This window comes from Atractosteus spatula, chromosome 7 (assembly GCF_055471065.1).
Source record: "Atractosteus spatula isolate fAtrSpa1 chromosome 7, fAtrSpa1.hap1, whole genome shotgun sequence".
Lineage (NCBI taxonomy): Eukaryota > Metazoa > Chordata > Actinopteri > Semionotiformes > Lepisosteidae > Atractosteus > Atractosteus spatula.
This window is the reverse complement of record NC_142712.1, coordinates 38,761,114-38,781,262: the sequence shown is the minus strand read 5'-3', so window position 1 is coordinate 38,781,262 and position 20,149 is coordinate 38,761,114. Positions and strand designations below refer to the sequence as shown.

The following is a 20,149-nucleotide window of genomic DNA, read 5'->3' as shown; positions in this document are numbered from 1 at the left end:
CTGGTCATTCGCTCCCCTGAATCCAATTTAGCCTTCCCAAACAACTGCAGCTGCAAACAACCTAACTAATACTTAAGGAAACAGATAAAACTGACACTCATGTGAAGAGACTCATCACTAATTAAGCCACAGTGGGGAGGAAAGATGAAACACTTCTACCACATTAAATTATTAAGAAAACTGCATACATTGAAGAGGCTTGAAAACCCCATTCAGCTAAATTAATGTACACTTGAAAATGCATACGGGGGACACGGTGAAAAACATTAATGGTTTTCCTTTATGGAGCTGCCCTTGCAATGACCTAGATATGTCAGGACAAATGCTTCCTTGTGCAGAAGTCAATTGGCTACACATACAGTATGCTGAGCATTCCTGAACACTGACTATTTGGGTCAGTTGGATCGGGCAGGAAGATACCCCTTTGCACAGACAGTCCACATCGCCAAGCCAGCGACAGGTAGAGACAATTATCACACTTGAAGCGTGAGGTAAGTGAAGAAAAAAAGAACAAGGGTTACAACGATTTACCTAGCAGGCAGGATTTAACTGATAGCTGTAATCTTTCCCTCTACGATTACGAATCTCCCAGGTACCATGTGCAACAACATATCTTGATGAAGATTTATAAATCTCCTGGAGCTTCTCCGCAAGAACGTCCCGGGAATAAACAACAGTATTGAAGGCGTGGGGGTGGGGGAGAGAACGATTTCCTGTTTTCCACTTTCTGAGTAAGGATTAGCAATGAGTGCAAAAGTATTTCAAATGGGTTAGCGTTCTCTTAAGGGAGGGGCAATTTTTCTTCTAACTCGGGGGAGGGACAGAACCTCCTGTGTTCTTTGGTACTGAGAAAAAAAAAACTTCCCACATTAAGGTAAGCCATTAGGGTGCAGACGTGACTGTGAGCAGAAAGATTTGCTGCGGTTAACGAAATCACGGTTAAACAAAAGAGCTAAAACAATGAGTCTAAACACACAGAGATGGAGATAAAATGCAGGCAGCAGCGCAGCAGGGAGAGCTGACAGCTTTTTCATGTCGTTACCACAAATTCCACTTTGAGCATCAATCAGGCTCTACTGTACATAGATTTCTACTCCAATTCTGCAGAGCTGACCAGCCATGACATGCATGCAGGTGTTTCTTAGCAAATTGTCTACCTTTGTGTGCACACTCTTATACAAACACTTTCAGACATTTTGAAAATATAAACACAGAGGTGCAATGACTTGATACTGTGTATGCTTTTCTTTTTTTTTGGGGGGGGGGGGGGGCCACAATATTTAAAATAATACACATTTAAATATTTAAAAAAGTTGCAACTACAGATGGGGAGGAAGAGACCCCAGGTGGCCCACTTAATAGTCCCATCTTCTAACACAATTTTTTTCTTGACCAATTTCACAGTTATCTCTCTTAATACTACCCCTTTAATACACTGTCCTCCCTTTTGCCAGTTTTTAAGTATGATCTTGACTGGAATGGGTATAAGGTTTAATAGGTATACTGTTTATATACAGTACACTTAAATAACAAGATAATAACATGCATGAAAACCTTTTACAAACTAAAATCTCACATGAACATACCAGGTATCAGCTGTTACTGAGCACAATGTTCTTAACAGCTCTCCAGTTCTTGCATCGTTTCCACCCGACTCCTCCCTAAGTGGAGTTCTGCTCTTAGCTTTTGGCTGAAACTACGTCTCACAATGATCCATTACAATAATTGCAGGTCTGTAATGTTATTAGCACAAAAGTGTATAAAGGATAATGCATGTTGTTACAGCATATGACATTGTGAAGTGTTTATTTTAACCGCATTCAAGTAAAAGTGTTGCTGGAAAAACCTCCCTAGTCTCGTGACATACAAATAACTACACACTCACCCACCCTGCTATAGTTTAGCCTTCTCCTTCACAAAAATATCTATGTAAACTGCTGTCAATTCCTGTTGTTTTACAACAGGAGCTTGGGAGTTTTGAAAATCAGCAACTGAATGTTTGCCTTAGAATGACTTTTTCCAGGAGCACTCTGGACAGCTATGAGCACTAGATGTGATCTGTCTCCTTAGAGAACCACTTAGAGCCCAGGTCACTGCCTGGTGACTCTCCATCCTGTTTTTTAATCGAGGACCTGGTGTGCTTTATATCTGGGTCAACTTACTGAAGGTCTACAGCCCCATAATATGCATTGAAGTGTTCTTATTTTATGATGATTCATAAAGTGCAAACATCAGATTCCGTCATATTCACTGATGTGCCTGCAAAGCTAAACTACAAAGCTAATAAAAAGAACTGCAAAAGGGAAACACAAGATCTAAGATTGGTGATAGGCAGTTCAATCCATCAGAGTCCATTCATTACCCAGCTAGACACCTGATGTAAACACTGTGCTACTTAATCAGCGATGTTATGTTAAAATTGTTCAATGCGCTAGTAAGAACACATTTAGTACAATTTTGGTCACTATCTTACAGAAAAGATTTTGCTGTTCTAGAATCAGTCCAGAGAAGAGAAACAGTACATTCCTGGGTTTAATGGGATGTCCTAAACTGACAGACTAACAGACCTGAAAATGGAGCTGATTGCTTTAAGAAGCTTCACTCTCACAACTGACCTTTTAACAACTCACTATCGCTCTTTATTTTGGGGCTCAAGGGAATGCCTGACACTGATGGACTGAAGTAATGGAACCTTTTTAGTCTTGAACAGAGAGGTCTACAAAAGGCACCTGATACAAGTATTCCAAATCCTCAAAGGCATCGACAGAGTCAGCCTTCTTCAAAATCAATAAAGTAACATGAATAGCAGACACACATGGAAACTATGTGGAGGTGCATTAACACCAAGACCCTGAGACATCTCTGTATGCAAAGGGTTGAGGGAGTGGAAAAGGCTGCCCAGGCATGTAGCTAAAGCCAATACTCTGGTTTCAATTGGAAACAACTGGATGAGATCAGCAGTCATATCACTCTGCAACTCACAACTGGCAACCCACTGAAGCTAAGCAGGTGTGAGCCTGGTCAGTACCTGGATGGGAGAACTCCTGGGAAAAACTAAGGTTGTTGCTGGAAGAGGTGTTAGTGGGGCCAGCAGGGGGCGCTCACTCTGTGGTCCATGTGGGTCCTAATGCCCCAGTATAGTGACAGGGACACTATACTGTAAACAGGCGCCGTGTTTCGAATGAGATGTAAAACCTAGGTCCTGACTCTCTGTGGTTATTAAAAATCCTAGGGCGTTTCTCGAAAAGAGTAGGGGTGTAACTCCTGCATCCTGGCCAAATTTCCCATTGGCCCTTACCAATCATGGCCTCTTAATAATCCCCATCTATGAATTGGCTTCATTACTCTGCTCCTCTCCCCACTGATAGTGGGGATAGTGAGCGTTCTGGCGCACTATGGCTGCCGTCGCATCATCCAGGCGGTTGCTGCACATTGGTGGTGGTGGAGGGGAGTCCCCATTACCTGTAAAGCGCTTTGAGTGGAGTGTCCAGAAAAGCGCTATACAAATGTAAGCAATTATTATTATTATTATCTTTGGATTAATCAACTTCTAATTTCCAAACAGGCTAGATGGGCTGAACAGGCTCCTTTCATTTGTTACATTCTTATGTTCCTACTTAAAACCACCAAGCATATTGGGTTTAATTGCATAGTTGAGTGTTCTTTTACCTCTGGTAGAGCCCCCTGATAATTTTTGCTCATTAGCATTTTTAAATTGTTTTTTTTTTCCAGTCCTGGCCTAGACACAAGCTCTTTTTTCTGCAGATCTCCTGTGAAGATAATAGGGTGGTGCTGAAGCAGGTTACTCCCCCCCAGCCTTCCCTCCTACTCCCCGCACTCTGATGATCTAAAAACACACATATTCAAAGCTTAGAAACGAGCCCAGCTTCCTGCAGTCAACAAAAATAAAAGGATATTTCCCATTGCCCACTCCCTTATGTCCGCTACTCCTCTTGACGTGCTGATCCAATAATAACAAGCTGACTAATTCTCTGCCTAATTCAACATGGCAGGTTTTTAATAAGCAAGTCAAACCAAATGCTAAGCTGAGTTCTCACAGCAGAAAGCCTATAATAACCGGAGAGTCCTCCTGGGTACGATACAAAAATATGTAATAATATTTAATCCCGCTAAAAGTTTTAAAATAATCTTCTATTAGTTCCTTACTTAATGACGGGCTCAGTGCAGGTGATGACCGCTGTTCGTGCCAGCTCAAAGCTGGCTTCCTGTACTTTATCCTCCATTCTGTGTGTTTCATTCCTCCCTGTCTTATTACTGTATAACCATTGGGTGTAAATGTAAGTTACCGATCAATAAGCAAGTAATTTGATCTAGCCTAAATCGTGCTTTTCGAAGGCTGAAGGGTCATCTGATTTTTTTTTCACAAGAAACTCTTAATTCCTTAATTGAACAAATATCCAGCTTAACTGATCACAACTGATTAGCCCCCAGAGTTAGGGCCCTTGCTGAAGCTGCCCAAGCAGCATGTGGAGTGAGACACTCACCTCATAGACATTGAACTGGCTCTGTCCTCGGGCCAGTTCTCGGTAGCTGGTGGTGAATTCCCCAATGAAGTCGTGGCTGCATGGGAAACAAGCAAAACAAAGATCAGATCAGCTACAACCTCATCAGATTGTGTTACTATGAGAAAACTCATCACTGTGACACTGAACAAGGATGAACGTACTGAGAGAAAGCCTGATGTAACTATACTATACTGTATATAGTCATTCAGCAGATGCCTTGAAGCAGTGTACCTTACAGCATGTAGAATAGGAGTATGTCTCTTTTGAAGAATGGAGAACAGGAAGATTCAGTAAATTGTTTAGAATGACACATAATGGTTTTAACTAGGACCCTCCAATAAATTAGTCCTATACCTTAGCCACCTAAACACGTCTTACTATACCACTGCTTTAATACTATAAATCTTAAGATGTTGAGTAGAGACAATAATAAAGAAGCTTACTGTGAGCTAGATTGAAAATTCTCAATGCTTTATCATTCTCATTAGTGCGTATAAATCACGTGCTAACTGCGAGGACCTGAGTGTAATTGATAGTGTCCATTAGGTTGGCTATGCGTGTTACAGAACAGAGGATGTCATGCATATTAACTATGCCCACAGTGTTCCTTTATGACCTCCATTAATGACAGACTGTTAATATTCTCAATTGTGTCTGAGCTATGTCAGTTGATTTGAAACAGATCAGCCATTTGAGAACATGCCTAGTGAGACATTTTCATGGTAATATTAGAATGCATTTGTGCAGCTTTCCTAAAAGTTTGGGCCTCTTCCATGGGTAGTACTGCAGTGTCCAGGGTTTGATTCCAGATTGGGATACTGTCTGTGTGGAGTTTGCATGCTATCCCATGTGCATATGGGTTTTCACAATTACTACAAACAAGATCCCACAGTTTGTAACCTGTTCCTAAAGCCCACCCATACAGATAACTGTATTAAATGCATACAAATAAATACAGACATAATTATGCTTATGCTAGAAAAATTACAATGGAAGATACCCATTCCCTAGTAATTTCTGTCATCATTCCACATCTGAACTCCTGCCCAAAAATCACACATACTGCACACACCCCTGACTCACCTGCCATCCCTGTCCCAGTCGTACACCTCCACCTTGATTGTTCTGAAAAAACGTTAACAGATCTCTATACTGTTATCATCACTTTGCAAAATGTAATATACTGTAGGACTTCAGGAAATCACAAGACATAAAAACCAATCCACATTAATATACATGAAAAAGAACGTTATCTGTGTACTGTTAAAAAGCTAGAATAAGCGTTTGATCAGTTTCAAAGCTAAATGTGATCCCTGCCATCACAGGAACTCAACAGTATTTCAAAAAAAGCTGGAACTGGAGAAGAATAAAAAATAAAATCTGTTAGATTGCTTTTCAATTTCCCATTCAAGAAGTAAATTAAAAATCAAAACAATTATATTTTTAATCCTCTCAAGTTACTTTTTTTACTTCCTGAGAAGTTAAATGTTATCCACAGTATGACAAAATTATAAATTATGTTATGTATTTATAAAATTAGATGTATATTAAATATGTATATGCAATATTACAAATTACATATTTTTTACAAAAGCACTGAAAAAAGGCTCAAATCTCAGAGTGGTTAGATGCGGTGATAATATAATGGGGGTAAAACACCAGGCACAAAATGGAGCTGACAGAAACACACCTGTATCTGGTAAGTTGCCCAGGTGCACGGTATAGCACCTATTTTATGAGACAGAAGATTTTTTATATTACATTTTTATGGAAAACTGGATTATCCCACTCTTTTAGAGGTTTGTTTGCGTAGGTGCTGTTATATTTCTTGAGAGTCATTCCCAGCGTCAGCTCTGAGGGGCACAGCTTCAGCATGTAGTCTGAGGAAGTGGAGATCTTGTGGTTGGCACCGAGGAGGAGAGATCAAAAATGTGCCCTGGCACTCCTGTCGCTCATCTCATCTCTCCGAGCCGTGTATTAAAAATAGACGCAGGCATGGTGCCACACTCACCCCCACACACAGCAGGGGCACCGGGCCTCAGGGAACTGGCAGCAGCAGACGTGTTTGGAGTAAGAGTGCGCTGCATGGCACTGAATTCCCCACACTGCCCTGTGATCAAACACAGCCAGCAGCTCCTCTAATTAACATCTGTTTCTGTAGCCGAGTGAAGATTAAGATGGAAATATGACATTTTTTTTGTGGTTCTTCTATCCTAACCCCCTGTGTCTGTGCCTATGGTCCGCAGAAATAGCACCTTTTTAAAGGGACACATGAAAGTGGAAAGATAAATTAAAAGAAATCCTTGGAAGCACTTTAATGTAAACTGTAATGCCAGAAGCGGACCACAATAGAAAGACAGGTGCACCGTGGGGAATGACTTCTCTTAAAAGGACTGAGAAACGTAAAGTGAGTAAAATAATTATTGCCAACAGGAGTGTATACGGGAGGCCACCTTGGCTGCAATGCTGATGACTAAGCTCTAGGAATGAGCAAAACTGCCAATAAAAAATATTTATCATCATAAAAATGGGAAAGTATACATAAAAGTAAAAACCATGATAAAATCACCACCACATTACAAAATAAACAGGATATTTTGCCTGTAGATAAACTTTCCTTTCAATGCATTTACAACAGAGGGAGCAGTTGCCCAAAGAGAAAAATAAGTTATTGGAGATGCATTCTAGTCTCACTTTGTCAGGGGAAAAACAGTTCAAAAGCATTATTTTATGATAATAATAATAATAATAATAATAATAATAATAATAATAATAATAATAATTGCTTACACTTATATAGCGCTTTTCTGGACACTCCACTCAAAGCGCTTTACAAGTAATGGGGATCCCCTCCACCCCCACCAGTGTGCAGCATCCACCTGGATGAGCTATTTTAGATTCATGAATAGTATTGAAGGAATATAAGCAAAAGGACACAAGCAGGAGGAGCACAGCCTGCAGATGACGACGAGGTGTCCCTTAACTCGATAAACAAGGGGTTACACAAACAAGTCCAGGGCCTCCGTAACCAAGGAGACCAAACCCAGCCACTGTCGAAGGAGAAGCAGTGTGGAGTTGGAGAAGGAGTGAGGATGAGAATCTGTGCCTCAGGTGGGAGACTAAGAGTTAAATACATAAATGGGTTCTGATACAAAGTTCCTGGGGGTCCTATTTTCTTTCTAATCAGGATTAGAAATGTCGACAATCTTGATTGGTACTATGGTGATCCCCTGACCTATAATTTTCATTGTGTGAGCAAATGAAGTGGCAGGCCTGGCAAGTTCTTCCAAACACCCTCTCAGGAAGAGCTGGATTTAGCAACTGCTATTTAGCTATCAGTCAGGGCAGCACAGCTCTGCAGCTGTACATCACTCAGGCACAGAGGTGGTTGTGTTTTTTGTCTGAAGAGGAGAGGAGACTTGGATAAAAACAAGAATAGGAAGCATGTCTTTACACAAAGGAAAGTGGGAGCATAGAACAAGTTGCCAGTGTTGTTAAAGTCCATACCTTGCTTCTTTTGGGAAATGACCAGATGTGGTACTGTACTTGGATCAATTAGCTAAACAGACAGGCTGCATGGGCCCAATGCATTCCTCTCATTAGTAGCCTTTCTTTTCCTGAAACTAATTATACCCATTAGTACATATAGTTCACAGATCACAGACAATTCTTTTGGGAAATATCACTCAATACCATCAGCATTGGTATGAGCCATGGGTCACTGCAGAGGTCAATATTGTTATAAGTGTTATATTGACACTGCTCCACAGAAATTCGAATCGGACACAGGCAAGCACTACTTGTACAATCCTGCCCTCTGGTCAGGGCTTGATCTGTAAAGGCCCTCGTTCTCACACACCAGGTCTCTGGTGTCTGGAGCGTCCTCTGGTGTTGTCTTGACTCTGAAGTTGTCACAAAGCATTACCCTCACAAAGCCAGAGAGCTGGAGGGTTAAAGCACAAACCGCTAAGGATTAAATTCGCCCTGACATTTCCCCTGTCCTCGTGGTCGTGATTGAAGCTGACAGGGAGATGATCCTCACTTCCTCTGATTTGTGAGGGAGAGGCTAACTCCACCACGCAGCAGCTGCTGGCTCGCAGAAGAGTTTCTTCGTTAACATACTGTAAAAGCATTTCCTCGCCTGATACTGGCACGGTCCTTTTGCCTCCTCCTTTCACTCCGATTCTCTATTTCTTCACTATTCTTTCCTATCATCTCTTTCATCTGGTGTTTTGTAAACCATGGTACTCTCAGAAGTTGACCACCTAATCTCCCACCAGCTCACATCCTGTGATTTCCGTCCAGAATTTCTCTCCTTCTCCTCCCCCCTTCTCCACTCACCCAAACCTCACGACTTATCACTCAGCACTCAGACACTTTGCTAATCCAGATACAGGTGAATCGGAAACAATGATCTGTTAAGATTAGGGAGTGTATCTGCCTTCAAACATCTGTTTGCCATCAATGCCTTACTAGAGGCTTGGTGTGGAGAACAGCTGACTGATAACAGCAAGGGCACAATGCATTCTTTTATAGCTAGGCTACATTTAAAAGCTAATCCATAAAAGCAGTGTGTGGATCCAGCTTCCCCCACTGGTATGTTCTACCATACCATTGGTAGAAATCAGAGACCTTTGCATGATTCCTAAGGCAAGGCTATCAGATATTCATGTGTTTGTGTCCCATCCCTTTTGTGCTTGGTGATCTGATGCTGTTGCACTGTCGTTGTGTCAAGACATTTTAACATCACAGGCCTCAGGGAATGCCTCATAATGCCTTGAAGGACAAGTGGCACCTTACCTGTCATAGTCCCCATTGCACAGTGCTCGGACAGGGATGGAGAACGCCTGCCAAACAGGATTCAGTGTGTTTTTCACCACCTCCGTTTTGTGACAGATTGTAAACCTTTCAGACACAAGCAGAGAGAAACAGACAGAGTGCCATCTTAGTCACATGGCCAGATGGCTGCCAGTTACTCAGTCTAATGCCGATATCGTCACCATGTCCAAAGCAGTCTGCTCAAGAAAGGTAATAAATAAAATTGGATGCATCCATATCCCACTCCCAGTGTTCATTTCACTCTCAATAACAGAAGTGCCAGGCCTCAGATCAGGCCATTTTGATATGGACAAATTTTTCTTTTCTTAGCTGTGTCTGGCTTTTAAAAGAGAAAAAAAAACTTGAAATCTTGTTGCCAAGGGAATCTCTGTTACCTCTCTTTACACACTGCATGAGAAAAACAGGGGGAAGGAAGAAAATATGTCAGTGTAGGTGACATAGGAGTGTACCAGATGTTGAAACATCTGTTCTAGCACCCTGAGCCAGATACAGGCTGCTGGGAGCTTCATTCCTCTGCTCTGACACATAAGGAGCCCATCTCATAGACAGCCAGGCTCTGATTGACAGTCACTCAGATTTCGGAAGCTTACACCACAATTGTCAGCTATTACAGTGGTAAACTACTGTGTCGAAATTTACAACAACAAACACATTATCCAGGGGGAATCATTCTTAGTGGGTATGTTTTGAACGTCTTATTTTTAAAGTCTACATTTTTGATGAAAGAAGACAATTTCATAAGAAGCTGTGCTTGCTCTAAATAAGGTTCTGTTTTTAAGTTTGTACTTATTTGATAGAAGATATTGAGGGGTATCAATGGTTAATGTGATTACTTTCCAAAAGTTTATTTTGCTGATTTTGTGGTCTGTTTCCTTCTAGACGTCTGACGTCAACAAATATTAATTAAATCAATTTCCTTTTATATTTCCCTGAATAGCCTTTCTAAGGAAGGTACTCCAAATAATTTGTACTCATGCAGCTCAGCACTTCTAAGAAGTCCTCTTCAAGAGCTGAGAGATACGATGAATGTGAGAAACACTACAAATTGTGTCACAGAATGACTTTGTGTACAGTTCATTTAATTTACAGGCGTGGTGCATGAGGACAGATCTATAAACAGTTTATTCTATAAACAATCAAATCAGTTTATTCTATAAACAATATGATTGTAAGAAAAAAAGTACTGACATTAGTGCAAATTATTGATCCAGGGGTAACAAATCAATGCTCAATAAAAAGACAGTTAAAGTAGAACAACAGTTTGCACTTGTATCACTCTTTCATATTGTGAAAAGAATTCAGACTAGATTACTGTGTTTCCAGAAGGGTTTTGAACCTGCAGATATATATTCCTAATGTCGTTGACTTCCAGGGGCATGAATATACACTCATTTAATTCACCACCAGATAATTAAGATGCCATATGTGTTCTATTACAGATAGTAGTCCCAAATTAGCTCATTAAAGTGTTGTATCATGCACACAGTATGCTGTTTCTCTTCTTACTTCCATAAAGGAATAGATATACTTGTTTAATATTTTTAAACATATCATTTAAGGGCTTATGGTATTCTGTATTCTCTGGTAAACCAGAGAGAAGCTTAGCTCTCCATACAGAATATACAGTGCAGATCTACACACCACTGGAATTCTGCTACAGCTATAAAATGGATATAAAAGCTATAAAATCCCCATTTGGTTATTATCCTCTCTCCCACCATATGCCACTCTGATCACCAGAAGAAGAGACACACCCAAATCTGACTGTGGAGTTTAACGACACTCATTATTCTCACACCCTCAGGTTAAACGTGAAAAAAATCACCACCTCCAGGCCAGAAACATTTTTTGTGACTAATTTTTTCCTGCTATGGTGTAATACACATTGAGCAACACGCATACTAAACAGAGGATATAATTGGGAGTATTAGCATGTGGTAGTGGGAAGTGTGATCAGTAAAACATGGCCCATATTTAGGACATTTCTGACATCAATTTCAGTTTCAATTAGAAAAGGGCAGTAGATTACTATCCAATTGTGCATTCTTGTGAATGAGGATTTCATACTTTGTTATATGTTATAACACAGCAGGTGTAATCAAACCTACTGTAAATTCTATACAGTAACACAAGATTGTGCAATGTTGGAAATAGTGGTGGCAGACCACTGTACTACAAAGTTAAAATTTCATGTGTGTAAATCCTTGTGAAGACATGGCTCACAAATGAAAGCTGTATTTCATGAATGTATTTTACATGTATATTTGAGAGACAAAGAGGACCACTCTTACCATGAAGCTTCTCATGTGCAGTTCACGCCTCAGGAAATACCTTCACTAACTGTTCTGATACAGGTTCTGGCAGGTAGTTCTTATCTTTGCAACTACTGTATAGCAAAGTACTGAAGCCCCAAGATGCCAATGCTTTTCCCTGTCAAAGACAAGTGAAAAAACTCACGTTCCATCTTCGTTGCTTCTGTAAAACACCATGAAAGGGTCTGATTTGCCAAAGAAGTCCTTCTTGTCCAGTTTGTTGGCGCAGAACTGCATAGTGGCACTATCCTGTGGGCAAAACAGAAGTCTAAGAAAATCTCCTTGGATTACAGCACTTAGTCTGGTTGCAAAGTCAGCATTTTCCCCTGCCACACACTGTGAGCATATTAAAATAAAAAAAACAAAGTGGAAAATTCAAATAAGTCTCACTTGAGGGAAGAGTACAGTTATGGACCTGGGAATTCTTAGTCCCGGTGCAGAGAATGATGATATTAAAAAAGAAATCTTTGTTTCATCTTCTGCACAATGTTATTTCATAATTGCACAGTTGAAAGGAGCCAAGTCTAGCAGAAATGAGGTGAGGGAACATAAAAAATTTATCAAAGTATGTTAAAAATTACTTTTGCAAATAAACAGATCAAATACAGATACAGATACAGATCTCCTCTATTCTCCAGTGTATCCCTATGACCTAGACTTGCTTCTGGGATGCGTCAAATACAGGTATATTAATTGCAGCACATTTATAAGGTACTGTAGTTGCTAGCTGCAGTCTATTATTCCTTCATTGCTTTCAAGACCAGGAGCATTAGGAAATGTCCTTCGATCTGGTGCTAGATTACCCTCACAATCACCCGCACAGCACGTTAAGTGCAAGAAACAAATGCTTTACAAAGAAACTGCAGAGTAATAAACGACAACAAGCGCCTCTGCCTGATACTTGGGTTAAATTATCTTGTACTTGCTTGAGTCCCAGTCTAGCAATTGTTTTTGCAAACACTGAATGTCTAGCACAGCCCATTGGGGGCAGGAGGCTCTTAAAAGCCTTAACGTGAATCTGTGTGACTGTGGTTGTTAGAACTTTAATAAGAGCTTCAAGAAAGATCTCTTCAGTTTTCTTGTTTATTCACAGGGTATGGGGTTCATACCACACTTCATATTCACAGAGCTGCTAACATGGAGGGGTTGATACTGCACTTAATATTCGCAGAGCTCCAGGGGTATTCATTTTGGTCTGGTGCTGTCGACTGTCAGGGGAGAGCTCTGAGGACAAAGAATGATTTCAAATTTTTATATGCAGCAGTGTCCTGGTACTGGATAGCCCTAATCCAGGAAGTCTTACAAGGCACCCCAAATGACATACAAGTTCTTAAAGTGGATATTTTTATATATACTGTACAAGTTACTAATTGTATGTGATTTATAAAGTATAATGTAAACATTTTATACCAAAAGATAAGATTAATGCAGCTTTATCTGTTGTACTTACATTTTTTTTATAATTGTATATAATACAATAACTATCTTACTTTTAAAGCACTGTGCATAAAGACGTTAAGCAAATTGCTTAGGCTAAGTCAGTGGCAGAACCAGGCATAAAACTGAAAACCTCCTGATAAAATTCTTTCACCTTTACCACTGGACTACTAAGCCCCCTTGCATCATATCATTTCTTCATTTACTTTTATTGCATGAATGCCTTGTAAAGTGTTTGCAGCTGGTGCTCACACTAAATAGGCACTATGTACAATAAGCAATGCTGGACAGATTGGTACCAGGACTATACTCCTCCTTACTCTGGTAAAAATGGAGATCCTGTACCATTAAGCTGTCAGAGTCTGGTGTGACACCATCAATACATTCAACATGTTGAGAAGAGATTGGCGATGAACAGTTGTGTGGTGATAGGGTAAGACCAAACACTGAGCTCCACTGCTCTGTCCTAGAGAGAACCCTACTCCACAGTCAGCAAATTTCTAGACTTCACTTAAGTCGCTGGCTTTGGTACTCAGAAGTGGCTACACTTATTTGAAAGCCTTTTTAACCATTTGCTAACTGCCATAATACAGTATGTATGAATATACTGGCATTTACTTACATTATTAAGGGCTATGGGACTTAGATTCAGCCTGATTGGATTTTCACATTATATCTTAACTTTACAGTCAGAATTATTTATTAACTGATATTCACAGTTCAAAATGCAGTCTAACACAGACCAAAGTTTTTCAAACAGACAGCACCCTTTTAATGACAAATGCAGTTGTTCAACACATCTAAAACACACCTAAAATTACCTAAATGGGAAAGGACACAGAGAGACAGGCTCGATGAGATGAATCTCTTTAGAAAGGAAGGTGACTTTATGAATGGTATGTCCGTGTATGTATTGGGGGTGGTGGGTGAGGTGATTCTTACACTCTAAATTCCTAAAAGGTGTCAATAAAGTTAATTTAAAGTACCACTGCAATCTCAACAATGAAGCAAGGATGCAGGGACATAAGAATCACCTAGAACTAAAATTAGGTGGGACAGGTACTGTAAGTCATTCAAACAGGACAGTGAAGTTCACAGTACAGCATCCCTTCATTAAGCAGCCACATACAGTAAGATATTGATGATTAGTTTTTGATTGAAGGGATTGATGAACCACTGGTATTCAAATAAAAAACATGAATGGAATGGCATTGTCTAATCCCCTGATATTGAACCAGCACTTTGATAGTGTCCTTTTTGACTCTCTATTGGAATACAGAAGCGGAACAGAGCACACTGTGTTGTTAATGGGACTCTTAAACACATTGGCAATGAAATGCTATTTTACAGTTCTGCTACTCTAAGACCTGAGCCAGGATTCCCAACACACTATCAATGCCAAGTTCCTTTTCACTCACATTCATCAGCCTTTAATTGGACCAATTCACGCTTCTGCACAAAGTGTTTTTATGAGGGCTACATGAGACTCTTTCAGTCCACTCCTTTGCAGGAATTTCCTACAACCAGCTTCTTGAAGATCAAAATAATTTGGCTCTTGCTGGAATATGTTGGAACCACACGCTGAGCGTGACTGGACCGACCCTCAGCCTGCTTTAAAAGTGCACATTCCCCACGTGCCAAAAAAGGCAAAAAAATGCCAATCAGAGCTTTTGAAGCCAGTTGTTTGGGGTCGTCTGCAGTTAAGCATGTTGCTCAGCAGGCTGACATTCTGTCTGCTTATCGAGAAGGAGGGGATGTGTGTTCTTAGCAGCCCTGGCTCAGGACAGCTTAGCCAAGAGGGACAGATATTGCCTCTCATCTCCATATATCCTGCTGGCAAATATCTTGTGTATCTGCTGGGAGAAGAAAAAACAAAAGCTTTAAAGCAGGCAATAAAAAAGCTGCTGGCCTGACCCATTGGATGCCCGAATAAGACTGGAGAGAGAGAAAAGAAATCCATTGATCCTGCCATGTTTATTTAATCTTAAAAAAACATCCCCGACAACTTCATTTTCATGAATATTGCAGTTTAATAACTCCGACGGCATAATGCGCCACTGGTTGCCTCCGTCTTGTTTGAACTAGTGTAATCTGGCATCAGGCGAAAATTAGGGGAATAAACAGGCCTCTTGCAGATTGGACAATGAGAGAGTTTTAACTGCTACTGCTTGAACCCAGGGCACTGCATGCTTAGAACTGAGGAAAGCAGCAGGTCAATCATTTAAACGCTAATTATGCCTTGATAGCTCAAGCATAGGATGTTTTCCTTGACTGTGCCCCCGGAGCTCCTCTCATCTGATTTGGACTCCTCTTGTGAAGGTCCTCTTTTCATTTAGCTTTTTTTTTCTTCCACATTTCTAATACCTCAAAATACCAGTTATCTGAAGTAATGTTCTCTATGTAGCGCCTGAGTGCATTTCGAAAAAAGGCCATTTTTATGTGTTACTCATAAATACGTGCTGTCTCGCGGAGCAGTCTGACACACAAGCAAATATTACCATTCAAGCAGGAGAAACGACAAGTAAAGTAAACAATAAGTTTTGCCTCTGTAGGATGTATCTCGAGTAGCAGTTTTCCAAACAATGAAGGGGGTGCCGCAGTGAACTGGTTCATTTGTGGGCTTTATTTCCACCTCTGGTGGCTGAATGAGTAACAAGAGGAAATAAACTTCATGCAGAGGAGCTGTAGTTCTCTAAAAGATGCCTCTACAAGCCTACGGATAACATGGCAAGTCTCTGGAGAGGCTGTTTCAGCAGAAGTTGAGACACTCCCCTAGCTAGAGGCAACCGGGATTCTGAAGTGATAGCTCTCAGTTCACAAAGATGCGTGGCAGCTTTGGGAATCCTGGCCATGAGACAGGGTTAAGATCACGGCACCTGGATCGCAGAACCGAGCCTGAGCTTTCCTGGCTCAGCCATTCAGGATCCTCCACTGCACCCTGTTAGGAAGAATCCAAGCTGTGGGTACTTTCCAGAAATAGAGAAATCGCTGTGTTGGTTCAATTTTATGCTTCCTGCAAAAAAATCTTCACATGGCGAACGTTTAAACTTCCATTGTTTTCCATCATCAGTTTTCACGATACTTTGATCACGTAATGACTTTGCTAACATGCTTCACTATTCTGCCCCATGAGGTACTGAAAGTTTTTAGTGCCCCTTTACCACACCATCTCAAAGTGAGCTTGACTTAAGGGCACTGTCTGCTTGTTACAGGGTCAAAGGGCAGGGAGAAGCATATAGCGAAAAGGGTTTAATCTGAGGCACAGTCATTGGAACATCTGTCTGTTTTTTTGTAGGTGGATTTCCACCTGATTAGTGTGCCGGATGTCTTAGTACAATAGGCCCATTTTTATCTGCACAGACCAAAAAAACAGACATCTCCCATGAAACCATGGTTCGTGGTAACTGGTGTTTGTTATTTCTTTAATCAATAGGCAACAGCATCAGGCTGAACTGTCAGCGTTTCCACTGGTCAATGGTTTAGAGTGGAAGTTTAGAGTTTAGAGTTTAGAGCGTTGCAAATGATCAATAGACTAGCAGAAGCCTTGTACGCAGTTGGGTAATTTAAACAAAGTCTATATTTCTGGAATCAATTTTAAAATTATAGTTGTATTGGGATGCTTGTTTGCTCCTGCCTGAATGTTTTATTAAACTGTACTGCTCCTTTCCTTGAAACACTGGAAACCTAAGTTTGTAAAATGGACAGTGAAAAATACGCCAGTGAAACAGATAGATACTGTATAGACAGTGTATATATCTTTCAGGGAACACCTGTTAGTTTCGTTCATGTAAACGATGTTGTTATGAATTATAGGGATGTGAATATTAATTAGCTCAGTTATTAAATTAGAATTAGCATTTCACAGTGTTAAAATTCACATCCTTTTAATAAGACTTATAGTTCTACAGATATCCATCTGTCTATATAGAATGTTGAAATTGGTAAAAAAATATCACACAGCAGAATAAGTTACAAATTGGATAATGTGTCTCACTTAAACATTTTTAGTAATGTAATACTGTTATCATAATAGACTTGCATAGTAAAAATGTGTCTTTGGTCTGTGCAATGCTATTGAGATTACATTAAATAACTACATGAAAGGATTTCTGGAAATTTTTAAGAAGTTTTTAAGAATTTTTAAGAAGTCCTATCCTGTCTGTAAAACTCTGATGGCTGGAGTCAGAGATGAGGGGTACGCTTTTCGAGGGCACTGTATCTGTCTGCCTGCCTGTTGGTCATCTGTTACCCTTTCTAAGTCTGTTATATACAGTATGAAGGTCCTAGCTGTTTTAGTTCAGTGGTATGCATGACACAGGAAGCTTAGACTTTATTCTTCATTACCAATGATAAAACATACAGTATTTAAAAAGACACAAAGAAATTTCATGAGAGATGCCCCTGTTTCATAGTTGAAATGATCCCTGAAATGTCCAACAGTGTTTGCAATAAAGTCTTTTTATAACATCCGCCATACAGTACAACAGCTGCAGCGTCAGATTAAGGTACACCAGCGCTAGGCAACCAGAAAAAAAAAACAGATCTGCTGATAATCAAAATAAATATTTTTATTAAATTACAGGTTTAAAGTGCAGGGTTTACAGCTCTTTTTACAACTGAAGCACTGACAGGCTACAACAAGACAAAATAGTTTATTTACAAAACTACAATCCTAAAATGGAGAGAAAAACAAATCTTCTCTCAGGTGGGAGAAATGTTTTTTTTTTTAGCTGCAATCTCTCTCTGCACTTGTGCAAAGTATCCCCAGCCAGTTGCAGAGCTGGTAGCCTGTTGTCAAAATTCACTAGGAAGCACGTATCAACAACGAGCAACATACCCTGATTTTGACCACAGTTGCATTAATGGGTCATTAGGCTGGCACCATTTGAAGAGTTTAAATAGTTTGGCCTCACAGTGGCCCGGTCTTGAATGTACAGGTACTGTGCCCAATGGAGAGATGGCTGGAGTCAGAGATGAGAAATTGGTTCATGGCTATTCTTGGCACCCTCTCTCTACACCACACAAACTCTTATGCTCTCCGGTGGCATGGCTAACTACAGGTGTGTCTGGAAGATATGGGTGTGGGCAAGTAGCTGACAGTATATCTTTGGTTAAAGGTTTTCAAATCTGCTTTCATGGATCTTGGCCAGAACCCCGACAGTTGCCTCCTCGTAGCACTATATTGCTAAGCATTGGTATGCCATGCCAGTGGGGGTGCCCATGGCTATCCAGTGCCCCATTAATCTGCTGCTAACAAAGCAGAGAGTGAGCACTGACATCTCGAAGGTGAAGTGTAGCCACACTGACTGAGATTTTACAGCACTGCAAAGTAACAGGTTCATTCCGTGCTGAAAGGTAAATACATAATAAAGATTACTAATGATTTCTTTACCTTTTAGCTTGGAATGAACCTGTGCCTGTTCATTTGCAGCCTGCGCATCCTGATGCAGCTACAGTACATACTCAAACACTTTCCAACAGTTTCTTACTGATCATCACTGAAACAGCTAGAAAGAAGACTTGTGGGTCTTTCTTTCATTTTAGGAGAGGCTCTGGTGGCACCAAACAAGAGAAATCCCACAGGAAAGTGTGATTCCGGCAGCGTGAGAGAGGAAGTGGCCCCATGACTCAGAGCAGACCTGCCAGAGCTCAGGTACAGACCCCTGTCAGCCCGCTAGTGCCCAGTGAGTTAACTGAGCCCAGCAGCACTCCCACGGTGAGGGGCCCTCCAACACTGACTGATTTGGCAGCTCTCTCCTGCAAGTTTCATTCCATAAGGTAAAGTGGAACGTAGCTGATGACACACTGTCTACTTCTCTTCGACAACAAGGAGAAGACAGGAAAAAGAGGACGGAGGTAAGGGGAAGTAGAGGAGGAGGAGGAAAGCCAAGAGTTTGAAAGGACCTTGTCCATATTGCTGTGTTTTATTATCTCTTCAGTTGCCAGGCAGGTGAACTGTGCGACCTGTGTAACGATTTTTCCCTGACATCTCTTAAGCATGGCTGTTAAATCAGGGTGACTCAAAACTGTTATGAACATGCTAATGGAGTTTTAATAGCCTTGAGTAAGTCACTGAGGGGGCTGCTGCCTCATCATTGCACGCTGACAGCCCCTGCTTCTCACTGTAATTACAGTGCTTGCTTCCCTCTAAGAGCAACGGGCTCCAGTATACAGAGGGCCAGCAACGCACTCCAAACAACTTTGCCCATAACAGACAGCATTCTCAAAGCTTTTTGTACTTTGCCTTGGGCACTCTGACAACCCCCACAGTGGGCTGATTTCCTGGTGGCGTACCATACTGTGTTCACACAGCACACATTTGCGTCGTTGTGTTTAAGAAAAGCATGCTGTCAAGTTAAATAAGATCTGAGACCACGCATAGAGGAATCACCGCTGGAACGTTTTGCTGTCAACATGTCATGGCCCTGTTCCCTCTAAGGTACAAAACTCAGCCATTTTTGAAGTTCTCATTTAGGCAGGGCTGTTTTTTAGGAAACCCTGGAAACATGGAGAACTCAATGTTAAAAACATCTCTGCAATCTGTGTAAAACATCTCTGCAAATTTTGCTTATCTCTAACAGAGGGCAAGTGGTAGACAGACCAGTAGGCTAAGCCTGATGCCTCATATTGATCTCACTCCATGTCGATAAAACCCTCTCTTGGAAGCGTGCACCTCTTTCCTGCCTTGTGAGCAATTCCAATCCTCTTGCACTGCAAATAATTCCTCGATATCCTTTTACTGCTGCGTTCTGTAATCTCAGTGGATCAGCCTGACACAAATGCCTTCTGATAAACATAAATAACGCATTATTCTGCAATGCATCAGCCAGTGCTTAAAAGTGTTACAGATACGAAAGAGAAATCTCGACCGCACGGCAGTATGGAGGTGGCAGTGTGCACCAGGGACTTCATTTATTCCAGAAGATGGCGGGGATGAGATGTGGATAATGACTATTCCACATGAGCACAGAGAGCATTAGATATTAATACATGAGAAGAGCATCTCTGTGACATGGCCATTAGAAATCCAGTGTT

General features: G+C 40.9%; 1 protein-coding gene across 1 annotated transcript in view; it reads right to left on the bottom strand.

Annotated features, from left to right (window-relative positions):
- cpne5b (copine 5b) overlaps positions 1-20,149 on the bottom strand; it is a 129,145-nt gene that overhangs the window by 37,961 nt on the left and 71,035 nt on the right. Inside the window, exons 9-12 of the mRNA XM_088921952.1 lie at positions 11,823-11,926; positions 9,327-9,431; positions 5,610-5,651; positions 4,506-4,581 (exon numbers count right to left, since the gene is read on the bottom strand). Coding sequence (XP_088778078.1) covers positions 4,506-4,581; positions 5,610-5,651; positions 9,327-9,431; positions 11,823-11,926 — 327 coding nt within the window. The remainder of the gene's footprint in view (positions 1-4,505; positions 4,582-5,609; positions 5,652-9,326; positions 9,432-11,822; positions 11,927-20,149) is intronic.